This window comes from Schistosoma haematobium, chromosome 4 (assembly GCF_000699445.3).
Source record: "Schistosoma haematobium chromosome 4, whole genome shotgun sequence".
NCBI lineage: Eukaryota > Metazoa > Platyhelminthes > Trematoda > Strigeidida > Schistosomatidae > Schistosoma > Schistosoma haematobium.
In genome coordinates this window covers 17,952,709-17,974,913 of record NC_067199.1, presented here as the reverse complement: position 1 = coordinate 17,974,913, position 22,205 = coordinate 17,952,709, and the positions used below count along the sequence as shown (strand labels likewise).

General features: G+C 29.7%; 1 protein-coding gene across 1 annotated transcript in view; it reads right to left on the bottom strand.

Moving 5' to 3' along the window:
• Positions 1-22,205, bottom strand: part of MS3_00007555 (uncharacterized protein) — a 67,051-nt gene that overhangs the window by 20,295 nt on the left and 24,551 nt on the right. Inside the window, exon 2 of the mRNA XM_051215853.1 lies at positions 4,497-4,573. Within this exon, the coding sequence (XP_051066394.1) occupies positions 4,497-4,560 (64 nt within the window). The 5' untranslated portion in view covers positions 4,561-4,573. The remainder of the gene's footprint in view (positions 1-4,496; positions 4,574-22,205) is intronic.

The window sequence follows — 22,205 nt, the reverse complement described above, 5'->3', positions numbered from 1 at the left end:
TTTCAGTTTATTAAGCTATTCCGACGATAGTTTTCATAATAAATTGATGTAGATACTTGGTGAATAATACTCAAATGTCAGAAATACAATTTAAAATGTAAAGGTTAAAGGTTCTTCACTTGGTATTGTTTTGCTTGTATCTTCCCATTGAGGTTTAAGACTGCAGTTGATCAGTCTGATATTGGCATATGTGCATACTGTGCGTATGCCTCGATATTGCCTTGATTGACAAGCTTTTATAAGCAAAGATGGATGATGGCTAGCAGTTCCAAATAGGACGAAACGCGGGTCCTGGATTCCACTGCTAGCCACTATCCATCTTTGCCTGTTAGAATTTTTTTTCTTTTTAATAAATTATGATTTACAACCTTCTATATATTACTGTTATCTAATGAATGAACTATTCGGATGTGGTTTTTGTACTAAATGATTGTAGAAAGTTAAAAACACAGAAGGAATAAGAACTTTTATTGACAGTGGTTGATAGTTTATTTAACTCAGTCAATTGTGTTGAGGTAGATCCATAAAAGATTTACATAAAATTCAACGACCAATCAATCCAATAATATATTTTTGTGAAATTATCACAAATATAGAATAAATTTTTATTCATGTACATAACTTTGGAAAAATTGATATTCCAATTGTGTTTTTTACTTAAGAACTATGCATACTTTAGATCTTAACTAAGAGCTGTGCATACATGTTAACTATGGGATCGTTAACTTGAGTATAATTTGCTACTTTGTATTCTCAATGAATGACAATGAACACTACATCATATGACAGTTTAAAAGAATGTAGAAAATTGTTCATTTCAACTATTGACTTTAGAAAAAAGAGGTCAATAATACTTATTTCCCCAATTGGTTTTATTGTCAGTTGGATCAAATGTCCATTTCATACATTCACTCAAGAAGGTGGTTATTATTTTCTAACCAATACTGTTTGGTAGTAGTCAAAATCCTTTATGTTGACTTTATTATCCGAAAAAATGGTAAAACTCAGTATTTAAAAAGCTAAAAAATTTAAATCATACAGTAAAACTGTTTATTCGACCTGTTCTATTTTACCTTGTGTTAAGTAACTGATGACAGGTAATCAGTTAAGAACGCTAAATCTAAGTTGACACTAATTTACCAATCATTATCGAAACCTAAAAACAATGATGTGGGAATGCTAATATTTTTCTTAGAATTTCAACATTGTGTTACTTACTGTTACATCCTGAGAGATTAATTTTTGATTATTCAGATAGCGACTATCCTCCTTGTCTTAATTTTGTTCCCAATTCATTAAAATCTTTAATCAAATGTAAAATATTTAAAATATACTTGAACTAGTCATATTTTTTTGTGAAGTACTCTTATTCTTTCTAATTTTATGGTTACTGTCTCAATGAAAATATAATGCATGTTGGAAATTCTGCTTCTTCGAACTAAAAATAAATGAAGACCAGAATATACAGAACAAAGTGAACATTTTTAATTTTGTGCTGCATGAAATTTCGTGTGTGTTTTCCTTGTTGAAGGGTGGTTAAACAAAATGTAGTGAATCAGTCGTGTCGAACTTGAAGTAATTATTCATCAATAAAACTTCAAAATTTTTGCACAACATCACCAATTAGTTGAACTTAGATAGGCAAACCGCTGGATGTTAACCTTCTAGTCTAAAATATAAGAACTCATATGAGATCTGCAAGCTCTGTATCCAATCATCGGTGAGCGTTCATTATTTAAAAGTTTCATATTCAGAGCTTCCTAATTTTCAATGATTATCTAACTAAGGTCATCCTGTAGCGTTAACCATAAAATTTGTCCGATATTCACTAATTATTCATAGTTGTCCAGTTTATGTTTAGCTAAGTTCGCAATTTCTTGGAACTCTGAAACAGTTTATCTGAACAACTTTCATTGTTTTTTACTTGTTATATATGTTCGACTCTTTACTTCCATACTTACTAGTATTCAAAAGTGCAATAATCACTTAGTATATTGATAAACCGAACAAACACCATGAACATATATTACATGCATTTATATGTTGATCATAATGTGAATAATATTCAGAAGTGAAATCTTGAAAGCCTGTTTCTTTCTATTTGGGACTCATCAGTAAGATTTATATTCCTTATAATGTTAATGTTTCGAATGAGACTCAAACTCATAAATAATTATATTAAATACTGAAATATTATCTTTAAGTCTACTAATTAGTGGTAGATAGAAATTACTAAATGTCTAGTCTATACTCGATCCATCAAGTGGAATGAAACATACTTCTTAAATCCCAGTGCTATCTACTATCAGAAATCTGATATTTACGGTTTTATTATATATTTTTTTCCTTTATATTTTCACAGAAATATCTATCTCAGCTGATTAAATAAATAGTCTTATCAGTTGCCGACTGAGTATACCTTTACATCTACTGATTTTTCTATCTCGCTAATTTTTCTACTCATTTTTACCGAAAAAAAAAGTAAATCTCATCGATGTTCTTGATTGATCAATATAATGAAAAAAAAGAAGAATCATTTATCTAATGAATATTTTAATAATTATTCTGTTTCTAAGGTGTACTTATTTAATAACTACCGAACTCAGTATAATAAACATATATACAAATTTATTCAAGCCTAATGAAGTTTGTTTATTTTTCTTCACTTACATTTAATTACGCACTAATTTTTTTCAATTTTAACCAATCAGTAAACAGTTTAACTTAAATTTTACTAAACTAATTAATGATTGGTCAATTTTAACAAATTGAATTCAAACAAAAAGTACGTGTAAATTTACAATATAGTAATTCATATAGATGAATAGTAAATTAGTTAAAATAAATATACATTTATTATCAGAATGGGTTTTGTGGAGATTTTTAGAAATTTCACTGGTTGAAATCATGAGTCAATTGAAGCTAGACCACCATGGAAAACCTGGAAGCACTGGATGGCCGTTTCGTCCTAGCCTGGGACTCCTCAGCAGTGACTGACTTCAGGAGATAATCCTGGAGTTCTAATGAGAAGCCGTTACCAGTGGAGTTCAACTAGGTCTGTTGTGACATATCAGCTCACTGAAGACAATGGTGTATGGTGGCGCAACTTCGTGGATTGGTTGAAGTTAGAAATTAACACCATAGGTTAAAGAAAAAAGTAGTAATATATTGTCATTATCATAATAAACAGTAATAATAGAGTAGATGAAGGTCGGAAAAATTGTGCACAGCTATGATAAATTCATTCCACAGCTAAGTTCATTTCCAGTAGTACACATAAGAGAATTCTTTTCTATCAATTACATATGCAACTGAATCAGTTTCTTTAATAATAGATTAAGCATTATTATAAAATATCAATTTGAACAGAATAGCATAGATTCACATTATTTCGCTAGATTTTCATCACCTGACACATATTGACAATCAGTGAGTTTCATCATTTCATACTTTAAAGAAGATACTAAAAATACATTCCTTGCGATGGTATCTTTAAGAGAAAATGTGAATTCACAGTAAAATGTCTGTTCTCATTATCATTAATTTGCATCACCTTGTCTGGATGTCTATCATTGCTTAACTTCATCTATCACCAGAAATTTTATATTAATTAATAAAGCCAATCATAAATTTGTAGTTGCAAAATACACTGTTGAATCAGTTCGCTTTAAGTAAAACAAATTGATAACAAAAGTCGTCATACACTGTCATACATTGCAAATAAGAACATAGTTGTAACACATGCAAACAAAATAAGGTACAAATGCAATCTCATAATTTTCATCACTAAGTGATTTCAGTTAGACAAACAGGAAGCATAGAATAACTATTTCTTCCTAGGATGGCGTCTAAATTAGTGAGAACCTAAAACCCAATGGAAATTAAACCGAAGGAGTTCAATTAAGATAAAAACAAGATTATTTTCAGAAAGGAAGCAATGTACGTTTTAGTGTAGCACATAAACTATATCTGTACTTTATAACACATCACGGATTCTCTAAATTAGAAAAATGATCATAAGAATTACGCTTATATAGTCAGACAACTGGATATTCAATCTTCCGGTTATCTTTAAAACCGATTTTTTACAAATTTTCGTTAATTGAACAATTGTTTCACATAAAATCGTTGCCTCGATTTATAATCGATATCTCAGTTCAACAGATAATGCCACATTATTTAGTCATTATATATATATATATATATATATATATATATATATATATATATTGTACATTAATATTGTCTTATCAATGAAAATAGTACAAGTTGATCGAACGGGTATTTTAGAACATAATCCTCAAGGTGGAGTTGAGTTACATGCAAATTAAGAAATCCTCTTACGTTGTACATTTAACATTTTATCAGTCAGTTTAATTTAAAGTGATCAGGTTATATAATGGATGATTTTAAATGGGATATTCAAAAAACTAATAGTAATTCAACCATCAAAAGCGACAATTCAAAAACAAAAACCGAATATTTCTGTAGCTTACCTCTTTTTAATTTTCGTTTTGAACTATCCTCGTTCAATTCGTTTCCGTCACTTATTGAACCCATTTATTGTAGGTTACTTAAACAAAGAAAATGACAGTAGTTATTTGCAGGTAATAAAAAAGAAATAGACACCAATTGAAAACACATTTATATGACTACGAAAAAAACATTTTTTTCTGTTGTGGACTAAGTCAAACTGGAAGGTTCTAAAATTCACGAAGTAGTGAGATTCTTTTTTACCAAAGTTTATGATTACTTTTTAAGTAATCTGACGGAACATATTTAGGATGCGTAATACTATTAAGCATCCAGATTTGGGATCTTTTTTAAATTATTATGCAATCATTCCGTAATTATATGTACTATCTTTCAGTTTCGTGGGCGATCGTCAATAGTCTTGGCTCATATAAGTTCATACTGTCACAATTTCAGCTTTCAGTGAAATATGTATTATGTTGCCTTATTGTCTACAATCGGCTCAAAGTACAAATGTATATCTATCAAATAAATAACGTCCAACATCCAGTCAAATTGGTTGGAACATATATTACGTATACCCTACCACAGCCTACTTTACGTGCGATGTTGTCTGGATTAGGAATAAGGTGGATGAAAACTATTGGGGGGGGGCAAAACCACAACGTGGCATAAGTCTATGAATTCATTTACTGTTGATCTCAGCCATATTAGTAGTTGCAAACTACCAGTTTAAAGTCCATGCGATTATCTTGACTAGTGACTAGAGGAGCTGAATTAACTGACTAGCAGTTGTTTACAGTGGCACAAATGCACTAACCCTTTGTTTTTTCTTCAGTCCTGAGTTTCAAAATCATTTCATAGCTGTGACACTATTAATTAATTTCTCTTCTAGTAATATTCTCCAATTCTTTTTTTTACCCTTGATACTTCTACAACATTGCTATTCATCTTGAAAATTTCCACCATTCCTAGTGTTGTATAACAATTTCGCCCGATTTACATAAATGCTAAGTCCTCTGTTGCTTATGGCTGATTCAACAGAACTAATTAAGGAAAAAGCCATGTTCAAAATACAAATGTACCATATAGTGACAATAATTTTTTTTCTATTTTCCTTGTATATAATACATTCAAAGTTTGGTATTACAACTCGAAGTGTACATATATGGTTGAACTTTTGTTCATATACAATTCTTTAGTGAATATAATTGAAAATACCTTTCACTTTCCAAGCACACTCGTGTTAACCACTAAAATTTCCCTTAAATCTCATTTTGATTATGAATTTATGTCACACAGAAAACCATTAAAATGTCAATAGCACTGAACAATAGTTTTTCATCTTGAGTTCATAACTCTTCAACAGTAAGTAACCATATTAAATGGAACTCAAAACTTCCAGTTTTTTTCATTGAGCACAACATATATGAGCTCTCGAGTCGCTATTCGTGTTTATTTACTTCGTAAAAATAATTTATTTTATTCTAATCCCTTATTCTAAATAACTTAAAACCATTTCTGTGTTTGTGTATGTATGTGTGTTGAGAATTAGTTCAACTGTTTTAGAAACATAAAAATTAATTATGACACTAAGAATTTTCAAGTAAGTAAAAAGAAAACATTTTATATAAGTTTTTTAGCAGAAGTATGTGATAAACGTAGACAGATATTCCCAAACTAGTATCGATTACATAGTAAGGATTTAGTACCATTGTAATAATGTATGTATAAATCTAAGTGCAAACCTACAGTTACACTTGATTTATCACTGAGTAATGACCAATTTAATGCTTGTTTAGTCTATTAGTGTTGATCAAGTAATAATATGACCACTAGTCTGAATGACTTGATATTACGTGCACTATATTTTGGTGTAAAGTAATTGGAGGATGTCGACAGGATATCTTGGATTTATAGAATTCGGTCATCGCTAAAGAGCCAGACTAAATCACATTGAACAATTTTCAGTGGCCAATCAATAATAAATATCTTAGTCATACAGAATGTAAATTGTGGCTGTAATAGTTCAGTGGTAATGTCTCAAACTGTGAAGCTGAGTAACGCAGGTTTAAATCCCCCTGAGATCATCACCTCCACCAAGACTATAGCTATTTCTTGATGATGAATACAAACTTGCAAGAAAATTAGTTCCAAAGCTCCTTTTCGACTATGTTCCACCATCTAGCATATCAAAATACCTACAATTCAATATATCATTATTTTCTAGTGTTGCTCTAAGTTTACTCATTAAATAAGATCATTTAGTAATTTTGACAGAACAGCTTAGTTTGCATACATTGAAATATGAAGAGGTTGTATTAAATAAATCCAACTTATTGTTAGTAAATTCATTTGAAATGATGAACAATGTGTTAGAAATGGATATTTCATCATATAATCTCAATGAAATGTTCTAATGTCAAACCGACTTCATAAAATCATGTAATCTTATGCTAACTATTCTACATAATCACAGAAAGTGATAACGACATGCCCTCTATAAAATTAATTGTTCTTCAGGTTATCTGTTCTATTGTGACATGACTTAAATGAAAGTAGCATATACTTTTAATAAGGGAATAAACAATATTTCAGATTAAACTATCAATATTAACTATAATTAAATCTATCTATTCGTGACCTAATAATCTGTTTATCTATGATGCAACTTTTGTGTGATTAGTATTGCTCGTTCATCAGTTCGTTTAAATACTCAATTATTTGTGTTATATTAAATAGGAGTCTGTGGGGATTGTAGTGATTTTTAATAGTTGAGAACATGAGTCGATTTGAGCTAGAGCATCATTGAAAGCTTGAAAGCACTACACAGCCATTTCGTTTTATTGTCCGACTCCTCTGTACTGCACATTTCCATAAACCCACATTCCGATCATAATCATCATGAACTCAATAGTGACTGGCCAAATATGAAATTTCTGGAGTTCTAGTGACAAGCCGTGACCAGTGGAATTAATTCCGTATTTGGTGGAGACAGATATCTATCTCAGGTAATGGATGAATGATTGTGCAACATCATGGATCGGTTGAAGTGAGACATTAACACGGTTGGATGCTGGCTGGTTGGCTGATTCAGTGGTCTAGAGGTTGTATTTGCACTCGTGACCGATGGTTGTGAGTTTGAGTCAAGCATGCGGGATCGTGGATACTCAGTGTTGAGTAATCCTATAATATAATGAAATGACTGTCTAATGATTGCAGGTTTTCAATGGTGGTCTAGCTTAGATCGACTCATTAATTCAATTATTCACTTTATAGTTGATTTTTAAAATTCAGATAGAATAACTGATTCATATCACATGTGAACAACAACAGTGGAAAAGTATGTAAGAACTCGAAATTAATGAATTATTGACGATAATAAATATTATCAAAATGATGCAATTGGTAAGTTTCATTTTAAGAATTAATAACGACCGTAAAGTATTGGAAACCAAAACAGCACTGGTCAACTGATCCATCCTAGTTGAAGAATATTCAACAGTAAGCACTGAAGATTGCATCTGGATACCAAGTCAAGACTTTCGAGCCATACTATGTGTTTAAACTAATCAATAGTTGACATTTTCAAATTCTATTCATTTCCTCTCAGAGTTGTTATGTTATATTCAAACTGAGTGGAACTACTTGAATTTTCTTTGGGAATCTGTCTCAAAAGTTTTGATTGGTATATATTTCATGTATCATTAATGATTAAGGATTAATTTTGACTTGTGAACTGACTAAAACTAATTAACTGATCAATTAACGTACTATTAATAGTATAAACTGAAATTTATATAATATAAAGTTATAATGACTAATTAGAGACTTCATAAATATGATAAAATCCAAATAAGATCTCTGAAAGTGTCAAAAACTACAATCAAAACAGTCAACAAATGAATCAAAATACTTTTTTATTTCTTTGAAGAGGCTCAGACCAGTTTGTCAAAGAAAACGTTGGAATTATTCCAATTTCAATTACCGATTTTGTTTCCAAGATATAATTCTTACATAGAATGTTAATTCATATTTAAGTGAATGTTTTAATTAAACATTATCAGCTGTAAAAATATCAGATCTCTTTATAAATTACATTTAATTTTTATTCGAATCCATAACAGTTCTAATTCATTTATCAAAGGTAATAATGATACATAGTACTAGTTATTTAAAGAATAAATTCATTGCTAATATACATCATGTTAAACAAATTACCCTTGAAATCACTAAATCATTAATTAATTGATATGAATACTATCTTTCAAACAAGAAGGTCATGCTCATTAACTTAACAGTAACAGTCAGAAGTAGTTAGTATTTCAACATAAATGATTTATTGTACTTTATATTTTTGCCTGGTAACGTTAAGCATGTTCATCTTTTTATAACAATAATCCTTACAGATCTTTTACTTTCATACAATAGTCATTATTTTTTATAAACCTAAATAAACATTACCATCAAACTATAATACATTGTGATACTTTTGTTATTTATATCTATTCAATTAAATTAAATATATAATTCTAGTAATAATTTGATTTTGATGTATTTGAACAAACATTTCTTATTGTGTAGATGAATTGACAAGGAATGAATTTAAACTAGAGAAACTTTTTCATTTCATCAGTTATTTTTTCCCAATATTATTTGTCAACTTTAATGATTAGTCGTTTTCCGGTATGATAATGTCGACTGTAATGATTATTGCCATCATTGATTTTTAATATTAAGAACTATTTATCATTATTAGAATGGGGGTTTGTGGAGATTGTAGTAATTTTTAATGGTTGAATTCATGAGTCGATTTGAGCTAGACCATCAGTAAATACCTGAAAACAGCAGTGCGTATCCACGATCCTGCATGCTGAGGAGTCTCATACTAGGACGAAACGGTCGTCGTGTTTTTAGGTATTCACTTGTGGTCTGGCTTAGATTAACTCATGAATTCAACTATTAAAAACTTTATTAATTTGTTATTTATTCTACTATTCAAATAGAGCTCTTTATTCATGTTATAAGTTATCAGAACTCTGTACAATGTTCCACAATTCATGGTGTCAGTATTTAAATTACCCTAGATAATGCCACTTTCAACAATTCTCCATTTGTAAGAAACCTTGTTACAAGTTGATATAAACTAGAGCACTATTGAAAATAATGTTCGACGATGAAAATTGGCCTCCTTTGGTCCGATGCATACGCACAATTTCACAACATATAATCAAATCTATGATTATTAAACCTTATGTAAAGGGTTATGCTTTATTTAGATCATTAAAATAAATTTCTAAATATTCTACTTAGTTAAATATTTGACTTTACTGTCGTTTTCATTTATGGAGTTTTCGAATGAATGAATAAAATCTTTTGAATTATTTGCATGTCAGTTACTAATACCTTCAGTTATATTAGAATATTACGCCCTACCTTTTTTTAAGAAAAATAAAAAAAAGAAATACAGATTTACTAAGTGCTCACTAAAATGAGCGAATAAGGTGATAAGATGTTTTATATCGATTATTTTGTATTAAGTTTTAAGAACATATTGTTCAGCTTACCTTTCAGTAGTATATATTCGTTCGATTGATCATACACTATAGATCTATGCCGTATATGTATATGAGTATATAATGAAAATACTATACAATATAACACTTGATATTACCGATTAAAGTTAATTAAAATGAACTGAAAAATTGATTAGTGATTATTTTCGTGCTTTATTATATTTGTTTACAGTCGATTAATCGTTTGTAATAGTTTTATATTATTATTATTATTTTCAAATTAACTAATCTGTTTTTGTTTATATTTATTTATTGTGAAGATTTCAAATGAATTTAATAAACTAAGAAGATGTTTCAAATTTTTCCGCTGACAATAATGTTGAATATAAATAATTCATGATTCAATTATTATCACATGTTAACAAATCATTTTCTTTATTCATTTGAATATGAATCAAAATTAAAACAATTTTCATTTTTAATTTGTTTCATGGATAAGTACTTCTTTGAACTAATTCATTGAATATAAAGAGTTGTTGAATAGTAATGTGAATTCTTGTGAGATTAGTTTTCAAATTCGGTCAGGCAAGTGCATGCACGTAAAGAAAAAAAACATTTTCCATTATTGTTTATACGGTTTGTTGATTATACTGTGATGTATACTATATATATATGTATGTATATAATGTATATTGTACTGTTAATATGTAGAATTTACTTCACTTTCCAATAGACTGGAAGGATAATTTATCCAATGACTTAATATTTAACTATAGTAGTAGTTATTATTGAGTCTTATCTTTTGTTTTAAAAATCATGTTGATTCTCTACTCTTCTTCTACCTTTCTTCTTGCTTTTAAGAGAAACTTTCTTACAGTCTATCTATCTAACTGTCTATCAATTCATGCATTTATTCATTCATCTGGTAAATATGAAGGTAAAATGTTCAATCGCGCGCAAGCAGAAAAAAACACAAGAACAACAAACAAACAAAATTTAACCAAGTGAATTGAAGCAAACTTTAAAGAAAATTCATTCTACTAAATTTCCCTATTTATGTGTTTGTTCAATAGTTTGATTAATTTTATTTGTTCAGTGAAAAAAAAATTATGTTGAAATGAATGTAAGGGGATAAAGATAATTCTTTCAGTTTATAATATCTAAGTTATATTATTTGCTTTAAATTACGCTTTGTATTCTGCGTGTGATCCTTTAATATGATTGGTTAATCTTATATGTCGATTGTTCTTGTTGTTGATTGGTCGGTAATTTATTCATTCCGTTTTCATATTTCATTTTTGCATTCGTTATTTTAGGAAGAAAAATATCATATACGGTAGCGATTATCAATTTCAAAGTGTTTTTATTGTTCAATTCGTTTTGGACAATGAATAAAGGTTTTATAGTTAAATGATTTAAGACAGAATATAAAAAAATATTGACTGGAATTGTGATAGATATTCTCAACTTTCAATTTTCAGCATGCTCATAGAACTTCTCTATAATGGAACCTAGTAATATTTAGTCTGTAATCTCTGAACCATTTTTGTCAGTTGTTAGTGTCGACTCAAATCAATTCATAATGTAACAGAAGTTGATCCAGTGATAGTTCTTTGTTTTGTTGTTTAGGATGGAAAATATTGATTGTTACGCTGTTGATTATCGAGGAAATAAATCACTTTAAAAATTACCATCAAAAAATATAGACATTTAAATGAAACTGTTTTGGTAGGCTACTCGAACTTTTGTGACATTTATTCTGCGACTGTGCAAATATTTCAGTTTAGTCTTCTTGGTTTTGGTTTTTTGGAACTCAATAATTATGAAATATTAACTGTATGTATATAGTATGTATATAGTATTATAGAAGGCTGACAGATTATTGCGGCACTAAATACTGGGAAATCTAAACAGAAATATCACAGTTCTTGGCTTATTTTCATCCGTCTTTATCCTTTAATAAAGATTGAGTGATGAATATATTGGAAATCATCCATTCAGTATATTACAAATGAAAGAAAAAATAGTTACAGAAACTGAACTAGTAGAAAACTTTTGTGGTTAAAATTGAATAAGAATAAGTAACTATTAAAAATCATCTGTAAAAGATATTTTTTGATGTATAAGATTTGAATGTATGTTAAATAGAAATATGTTGCAACACTGAACGACTAGTACTGATAATTCTTTATCGCAACTAAACTCATGGTATTCAACAGACTTATTATGATTATAGTTAAATTTAAGTGATCAGTTTATTGGTAATCATGTGAATCTTTTCAACCTAAAATTCAGCCTAAACTAAACATCAGAAAAGTATTAACGTTGAAAAACCCAATGACAGAAGTAGGAACAGTAAACAATCTGATTCTGTTTAGATACAAGTAGATTTGCAATTACCTCGAGATCTGAAAACCTTGAATCTCATCTCAAGCGTACAGATTGGTGTGAAATATCGAACTAGGATGAAGTAATTGCTTAGTACACCTCCATTTCTAACTGTTTCGTCTCGAAAAAATTAGAACAAGAAATCAGACAAGTGTATTGAGAACGTTGAAAAGTTTTCAGAGCATACGTTTCAGAAACTTTATAAGATAAAAATTTTATGGCTGTAGTTAACCTATTTAATGAACAGACTATGTAATTAATGGATTTAAATTGAAATACTAGTTTACTATATACCTTCCCAGCTTACAATTTTATCAAGAGTAACGAAATAAGGCTTTTCGAGAACTGAAATTTAACAAAACGTCGAGTAAAGATTATAACAGACTATTTAGTAATATATGTTTGATAAATACTGATGAGTCAGGTTTTATTGACCTTAGTACTTATTTAGTTGAGTAAAATAAATTAGCTGTTTTTAAGTTAACCAAATGATAGCTGATCACTGATCCGTAACCATACTGTTGAAATATACACTGAGATTCAAATGTGTCTTTTATTACTGAATGTTTATAGACACTGCTATGCTGGGAAAGAGTTCACATAATTGACTGGATTCTATACAAGCAGATAACACCTAAAATATCTTCAAAGGAATATATATATTTATATAACCCTAGGCATTTTGTACATTTTTGTTAAATTAGACATCATGAAATCAAATTTGACAAACATAAGATATTCTATAATAGAGACCGTTATAAGAGAAAAATCGTTTCGATTATTATAATGCCAGGTGATTCAATGATTTATTAAGAAAAAAGATAGTAGGTAATTCTACTAGATGAAGATCTGAATCCCATTTAATATTTAACTACATTCTATAAATGCCATGAGATCATAAATCATTTCATTCAAAGCTTTCCCTTAAATATTATAATCGAAATGAATAAAGTCTTGGCAAAGTCATTGTGTCTGTGAAATTTATTCATCAGTTTTTTTAAACTTGTTTTTTGCTCAATTCCACGTGGATCACAACATTCATTGATAAACCCACATATTTGCAATCCTTTGTTCATACGAACTCATACATATATATACAGTATTTAACTTATTACTTCAGGTGTACAATAACTTGTGCTGGTCAGTCATGCATTAAATTGTTCAAGTATTCTCATCAAAAACTAACTTTAAAATACAAATATGCACGCTATTCAAAAATAAAAAAATCTTTATTTTTCTATTTTTTTATTCTGAAACCTTACTTATTTCTTTCTATCTAGATAATAATAGTCATGGTCATCATGACTATCGCCATCATCATCTAATATCAACATCAGTGTTATTTATTTATTTATTATAGTTAAATCACACACTTCTACGCTTGAATTACTTCAGCGATAAAGATATCTATTTATACTACTCATTTATTTCTTAAAATACACAAAGATTCCACTTGAAATTTTTCCTTTAAAAAAAATCGTTTTAAATTGAATCTATTTCTAGTTATTGATGAGTTTAAATATAATTTACAGATTGTTACATGATGATTGGGAAAAAAAATTATCGAAATTTTACGAATATCAAGTACCTGTGCTAATCCACGACTCTAAATGATTCATGTAGATTATTTTAAATTCATACGGAAATTCTTCTCGTTTGGTTGTTTTCTCTACGTGTGTGTGTGTATCAAGCTACTGATCATTATTTCTGTACAGTAACTCGACAAATAAGTCGAAAACTTAAATTCCTTTTTATCAGTCATGAATTCTTCAAGAGTGAGCTAACACCTAGTGAAGAATCATGATCTAGCTAATCAAGTAAATGCAAAGTGAAGTGTAATCTGGTATTAAAAGAGAACAACTGTATATCGAAAGAATCAAATGAAATTAAAAAATTAAGTTAGCCAAATCATGACCACAATGGTTAGATGATATGGTCCAGGATAAATAAATAAAATGTCCCGAATTCGCTCTACTATAGAGTGTAGTGAGTGTTCGGTACTATGAGATGACATACTGAAATGTGACAATTATTTAAAACCCTTTACTTTCCAGTTATCTTTCCATTAGAGTCAGCGTTTATTTAAAATTATTTCTGAAATGATTTGTTTGATTCTAGCTGGAATCCTAATTATTTGGATATCATCATGACTACAGTTGACAATCTGTATAATGAGGATTTTACCAGTTGCTTGTTCTTCTTTTAAACATTCTCTAATTTTAAGGACACATTGAACAAAAAATAATCCAAATATATCCCAGATTCACAAAAGTTCTAAATATTGACTGATTAAATTTAATTCGACATTCAAATGATAAAATCATAAAGCATTCGAAACTTTCCCAACTTCTGGTTTTGATTATCAGATTGTATTATGATTGCTATCGACTGTTTTCATTATTATACTGAAGTGCATTCTATGTCTTTACTGAGTTTTTGACTCATTTTTTCTCTTGTTCCTTTCTCTTCTACATTCTCTCATACAATCATCTTCACACTTCCCCAGTCCACAAGGTACCTTTGGGCTAGATTGAAACTTACCAAAGACTGGATGTTACACAATCTTTATCTTGAGACTTGAATATTCTTTCATTCAACTGATATAAAACCGTAGACGTACTGTTGAAGGATCTCTAACTAAGAATTTAGAGAACTTTCCAGTGTTGTCAAATTTTTTTAAAATAAATATAAAATCAACACAACCACGCTCATTCAAATTAAACTTAATACCTAAATATCTAAGTAAAATCTTATAACAATATTCACAAGATTTTCATGTATTTTGTTTAGTAAACTTCTTTCATGATGTTTTTCTCTATTTAGAAGTGGATTACTTGTATAGCAACTCACACCTAAGTTTATATATGTTTAACTTTATTAAGCCCTTTAATTAACTTATCTAGCAGGCAATGCCATCTATATCAGTAACAGTTTACCCATATCATAACATAATTATTCCCATACTTGTATGACAATGTACGACTGATCATGGTGTTACAGCCCACACATATACATCTGTTACTAGCTTAAATGTTGATCACTTAAAACACACGAAGACTCATTCTCATGCTTATATATATGTAAATATCCTAATTTCTATTCATTCGGTCATTCATATTTGTACTGTCTGGTTGACGATCGTTTTATCTGTGCTATACAGAAACAAACTGTACTCGCTATTTAGTTTTGTCTTCTGATACTAATACACAGTTGGGACTATGAGAATGATTGATATATGAACTGTAGGAAATATTTCAAAGAGATTTCGCTACAATTGTTAAATTTCCAATGAGAATTACCCTAGTAGGTCTAGATATTTTTAACTATTTCAATATATCTAATGAAAACTGGAACAGGTATTATGTAATAAATAGTGGATGTTTTGAGCAAGAGTTGAATCTCTCTGCATAATTATTGAGGATGATCAACTGCTTACATTAACTAGAATAATTTTACGTTATTACTATTTTTTTCTGATTCATAACTAGTATTCGTTGTACATTTAAGGCGGCACACACAAATAGTATAAACATCATTCATCATTTGTGTTTGCCAAACAACTTTAGGTATTTTAGCATTTAGTTTGTTATTAGTTTCATTCAGACTATATCTCACATCTTATCTCATCGGTTGGTAACTAACTAACATCTGAGATGTCTGAATTGAATGATGTTGTATATGTAACGCACTAGATGTTGACTTGGTGATCCAAAGATTAAACTCTAACCACGAGACCTAAAGATCTTAGGTACTATCCTTTGGAGGACTGTGGATGTTCAATCCTAATAGTCTCATATTAGAACCCAACAGAATTCACTATCTCGTGGTTCTCATTAATTATCCAACTAAGGTCAGTTCATAATCCAAATTATGAAATAAGGTACAACTCGAAATAAGATAATTAAAGTTGTATGATTGTGCATTTACACAAAAACATATAAATATTATCAAATCGGTTTTCACATTTTTTTTCTAATTAACCATATTTTAAGGAATAACACAAGTACTCAACATCTACCACCGATTATCATTTCATTGTTAAACACTAGAAATCATTATCTACATGTTAATTAATTTCATTAAAAGAACTCATGCTTCCCTCTTTTTAACACGATAGTGATAAATAAGAAATAATTAAAATTATAATTCAAGAAAATTAGACCGTGAAGGACAGATACAATTAAATATTAATTTTTTTCTTGAAAATTTGATTACAGCTTGGTTTATTTTAATCTAATTTCAAGTTAATTATTAAATAATGATTTTTTTAAGAGGGGGGGACTGTTTTTCTACAGCGATTAAATTATAAACATCTTTTATTTTATTTTTAATTCATGCTTTTTTTCAATGAGTTATATACTCAAACTTTACTCTTTGTACATGCGTGTGTGTGTTTATGTTTGTGTTTCTTTGTTTGTGTCGCTTATTTTATCTATCAGAATAAGAAAAGAGAATCTTATCTAGTTACTAATTCAACCATGAAAATGACGCAATTCTTTTTTGTTTTTTCCCTTTAAATTAATATAATAATGAATACAGCGTCATACACGGAGATATACAGAAGCTTAGAATGATGTTTTCTCTCAAGAGAATTCATACTCTGTGAAAAGTAAGAGTTTTCCTGTGAAATATCGGCGAAACAGAGAGAGAAGGGATTGAAAGTAAGGTAGAGTGTATACGTATTTATGTAAGAGAGAGAGGGAGAGAAAGAAAGAAGATAATTATGAAGAAACTAAACGAGAGAAAACTGATCACATCTGTTGCCTAATTACTGCTTGATTAACTTAAGTCAGGCGTAACCAATTATTCTCTATATTAACATTAATCTGGCTTTTGGCCACAGTTGATCGCTAATCAAATAAAGATTTAAAACAATAACACAATTTTATCCAGAACTAAGTATTTTATCGATACAAGATAAAAATATATATATAATTATTATTGGTCAATAAGATGCAATTAATCCACATGAATGATTTTAATACACAATGATCAAGATTTTCCAAGACAATTCTTTATATATATATATATATATATATATATATATATATATATATATATATATACATATATATATCAGTTAGTCTAGCTCCTACCAATGCATTAAGCAGGTCCAGTATGTAAACATATTCTCACCTAAAATAAATCTATTTTATTGATAATCCTGGATATATCCTCAAAATTATATTATTTTGAAGTACATATTGAAACCAGTTCATATATTTATGAAAGTCAGTTCTTTCTGGAGATTGATGTAAACATTTTGTTTGAATGGATTGGAAATACTAATATCAGCTCTTATATGAAGCTGCATGCAGTATAAACACTGAATGGAAATGTTTTTGAGTAAATAATCGTAATTTACTTTTCGTTATAGTTCAAATATTACTATGTAAACTTTGTGAGAACCTATACTTTCTTACCTTGGTTCTAATAAGTAGTGTATATAGTCAATGGAATTCAACAATATCAGGTAGTCAATGAGGATTCCACAATATCATGACTTAATTAAAGTTGATCATGTAGACTACTGGATGTCGACTCAGTGATCTAGCAGTAAGGCACTTGTGAGCGTGCACTCCTAAGGAGTTACATACTAAGACGAAATGGTCATTCAGTGCTTACAGGTTCTCCTTAGTAGTCTAGTTGAGATCAGTTCGTAATTTGAAATCTGTGTTAATATGTACTATAAGCAGAGAAGGATGGTGGTTAGAAGTGGAACCCAGGACACGCGTCTCGTTCTATTCGAGATTCTTCAGCTGGATGTACCTGCATTCCAGTTTATGTGCCACTCCAGGTCTTGATCCCAGTACCAGACACTTAGTTACTGAGTCCAGATAGCCACTGACTTGTATAATGGGGTGAAGTCTAATTTATCTTTTATTGGTTGTTTGGATCTTCTAAATATTGAGGCGATCCACACAGGATGCACATACGCCAATAAGAGACTGATTGATTCCAGTCCTAAACGTTATTTGATTTTATCTACTCTCTCTAAAGTTGACACAATATGGAATTAAACTCATATTTGTGATGGCAATCAGAATATATTTAGTCAGCTTAGTTACTATTCAGCACAATACATTTTATAATTACAGAAAAGATGGAATAGTTGAGAACATGAGTCGATTTGAGCTAGAGCATCATTGAAAGCTTGAAAGCACTACACAGCCATTTCGTTTTATTGTCCGACTCCTCTGTACTGCACATTTCCATAAACCCACATTCCGATCATAATCATCATGAACTCAATAGTGACTGGCCAAATATGAAATTTCTGGAGTTCTAGTGACAAGCCGTGACCAGTGGAATTAATTCCGTATTTGGTGGAGACAGATATCTATCTCAGGTAATGGATGAATGATTGTGCAACATCATGGATCGGTTGAAGTGAGACATTAACACGGTTGGATGCTGGCTGGTTGGCTGATTCAGTGGTCTAGAGGTTGTATTTGCACTCGTGACCGATGGTTGTGAGTTTGAGTCAAGCATGCGGGATCGTGGATACTCAGTGTTGAGTAATCCTATAATATAATGAAATGACTGTCCAATGATTGCAGGTTTTCAATGGTGGTCTAGCTTAGATCGACTCATGAATTCGACTTTTAAAATAACTACAATCTCTTTAAACCGCCATTCTGATCATGTGAAATAAAACACAATTCTCCTTCAATTTAACCAGTAAGTATTAATTCCTCATTCTTAGCACAGCTTCTAACTTCAACTTTATGGTATATCATCTCATAGTTTATGATTGTTGAGCTGTTTTGTTATTTTTGATTGAATTGAATTATAGAAAACTTTAGTTAATGGGTAGGGGGTGAGTCCAAAAAAGAGAATCCTCTAAATTGATGATAATAAGAATACAGAATAATATACACATAAATTATCAATGTCAATATATACTAATTGAATTTTTCCAAACATTTCTTTAGTTTATACTTTCAAATTACTTTTCAGAAATAAATTTATGCTTTAGGCAGAAAAAATAAATTCAAAGGATGAGGTAATCGTATTTTTTTCTCATCCCACCCTCAGTCCGAAAAGAAAAGAATTTTGTTTTCTACAGTAAAAGTGAACTCAAGCAAAGAATTTCCTTCTGTCAAAGATTTGAAATTTTTCATCAATAAGATTATGTTGCATATTGTTCAGTTTACATTTTTCTTTTGTTATATTCAACAGTCTCAAAGTATGTGTGTGTATTCGTACATTTTATGTTTATTAAGTAAATAAACATTGTTGCATTAAATTTTGGAATAGTAGACTAATCTACTTATAAGTAACAGCCATAGTTTTCATGACAAAATAATTATTGCAAACTGGCATTTGGCTCTGAGAAAATTTGATGAAATCTATATAGCATATACAGTTTAGTTCAAAATAAATATCAGTAGAAGTATGGAAACATCACATCTTAGATACGTACATATTGCTTCCCTATATTTCAAAACTGCTTCTTTGAAATTTTCATTCATGCATCTTAGAAAGTCTGCATTTCGTTAGTTGAAATAATCCTTCCTTTAAAAAAGAAATTTTAAATAAGATCGTGAAGATTTTAAAAGCAGTGACTAATCAAACATATGTTGACTCTCTTCAATAAAACAGATTTAGTTCATTCCCTTTTTAAACTGATTAATCTATAACTTAAACACTCATAAATTTAGTTAATTTCTGTAAAGAACTTTATAAATTGATGGTCATTTATGATGTGTTGGATATCTCCTCGAAGATTAGTTTCATTCTATGAAATAAATCCACATTCTTGAACTTCTTCCTGGTTTATACTTCAGACATTTGGTTGAAGGGATATAGAAGAAATAAATTCAATATTTGTCAGTTTATACATTGATGTAACAAATCAAAAATGTCATAGTTTGTTCATTTTAATTGATCAGCGAATTTTTTCAACGTAACACAAATAATCAGTATTTTAGCTAATAACAACTGATATAAGGTTAGGCTGTTTTTCAATATGAACTTAATACACTATGTATAAATCAAGCTGTACGAGATAAATAAATATCTCAAATCGGAAATCAATTAATTGATTAACTTGATTAGAACAATATCTATCTAACAATTATTCATACGGTAGACTATCCCTTCTCTATCTTTTCTGTAGTGATAAATGTAGGATATCTAAAGACCATATAAATATGATAGGCCCGAAAGCGTTTCCCGAATGGAAATTAAAAGATGTTATAAACTCACTTTGAGTATCCAACTTATTTTGGGCCCAGAAAATGGGTATGATAGTTTGTAAACTATTTATCTTCTATATATCTATGTGTACATGTTTAATTTATAGGCCTGAATCAAAAATTCACACTTTGCTTGTAAATTAAAAGATTTTCACAGATTGAAATCATGAGTCAGTTGAAGCTAGACCACCATTGAAAACCTGGAAGCACTGGACGGCCGCTTCGTCCTAGGTCCTGCATCACGCGGGGCTCAAACCCAGGACCTACTGGCTTCGCGCGCGAGCACTTAACCACTAAACCACCGAGCCGGCATCCAACGGTGTTAATGTCTAACTTCAACCAACCCACGAAGTTGCGCCACCATATACCATTGTCTTCAGTGAGCTGATATCTCACAACAGACCTGGTTGTACTCCACTGGTAACGGCTTCCCACTAGAACTCCAGGAGTATCTCTTGAAGTCAGTCACTAGTGAGCAGATGATTATTATCAGAAGGGGTTTGTGGAGATTTTTAGATATTTTCACAGATTGATCGTGGATGCGCACTGCTGAGGAGTCCCATACTAGGACGAAACGGCCGTCTAGTGCTTCCAGGTTTTCAATGGTGGTCTAACTTCAACTGACTCATGATTTCAATCTGTGAAAATTTCTAAAAATCTCCACAAACCCCTTCTGATAATTAAAAGATTGCTTCAAACAAGCTGAAAATAATCACAGAACTAAAAAAAATATCGAAAATTCCTTAAAACCTAAAATCAAGTCTGTAAACTATAATGAAAATTATTTCCAGTTAAGTATAAATTGAATTTATCAGTCAATCTTAAATGAGTTACTCACTCCACCACCTATTCAATTATATCATTTCACATTTCTTTTACTGTTTTCTGTCATACTATCTTATATATAATATGGAATGCTTTATCAAAACAAATTCGGCATTCAAAATTTATTCTTGAAAGTCTTCACTGTCCTCATTATTAATCGGTCTTACTCTTAATCAAATTTTAATATTACCTTAACTCTTGGATTCTCGATTCATCTTTTAAGTAAATGGTAATGAGGAAAAATGACAAGATATTTGATTTTTTAACAATTTCTTTGTATTACTGTATCGAAAATAGCTTATATTGGTAGTAAATCATTCAGTATATGTTAACCATAGTCTACAGTTTGATTGATGAAGATTAATAAACACTTTACTCCAAACTGTTTAAGTAATTGTAATCTGCCAATTTTGAATTATTTCATAACTAAATACTTAATTCTATTAAAACACAGAAATAAACAATGATGCATTACTTTCCACTCATTGTTTACTCCATCATAACTATTATCGATTAGTATTAACAAATCCACAAATCTTCAATCATCCAATCAATAAATCATTAGTTCTGCTTAATCTATTCACTAATATTTATTTATACAGCTGTAATCCATTGATAAAAATATCATAGTTACTGTCATATTGATTACCTGTTTCTTTCTTCATTTTTTCCCCTAGTTATACAAAATTCGGACAGATTATTCATAATCTTAAAAGCCGATAAATCATTCGACCTATTTTATATTGTTATGATATGTAATAGATAGGTTAAAGTGTGTTAATAGTGTCAATGTCTAACTTTG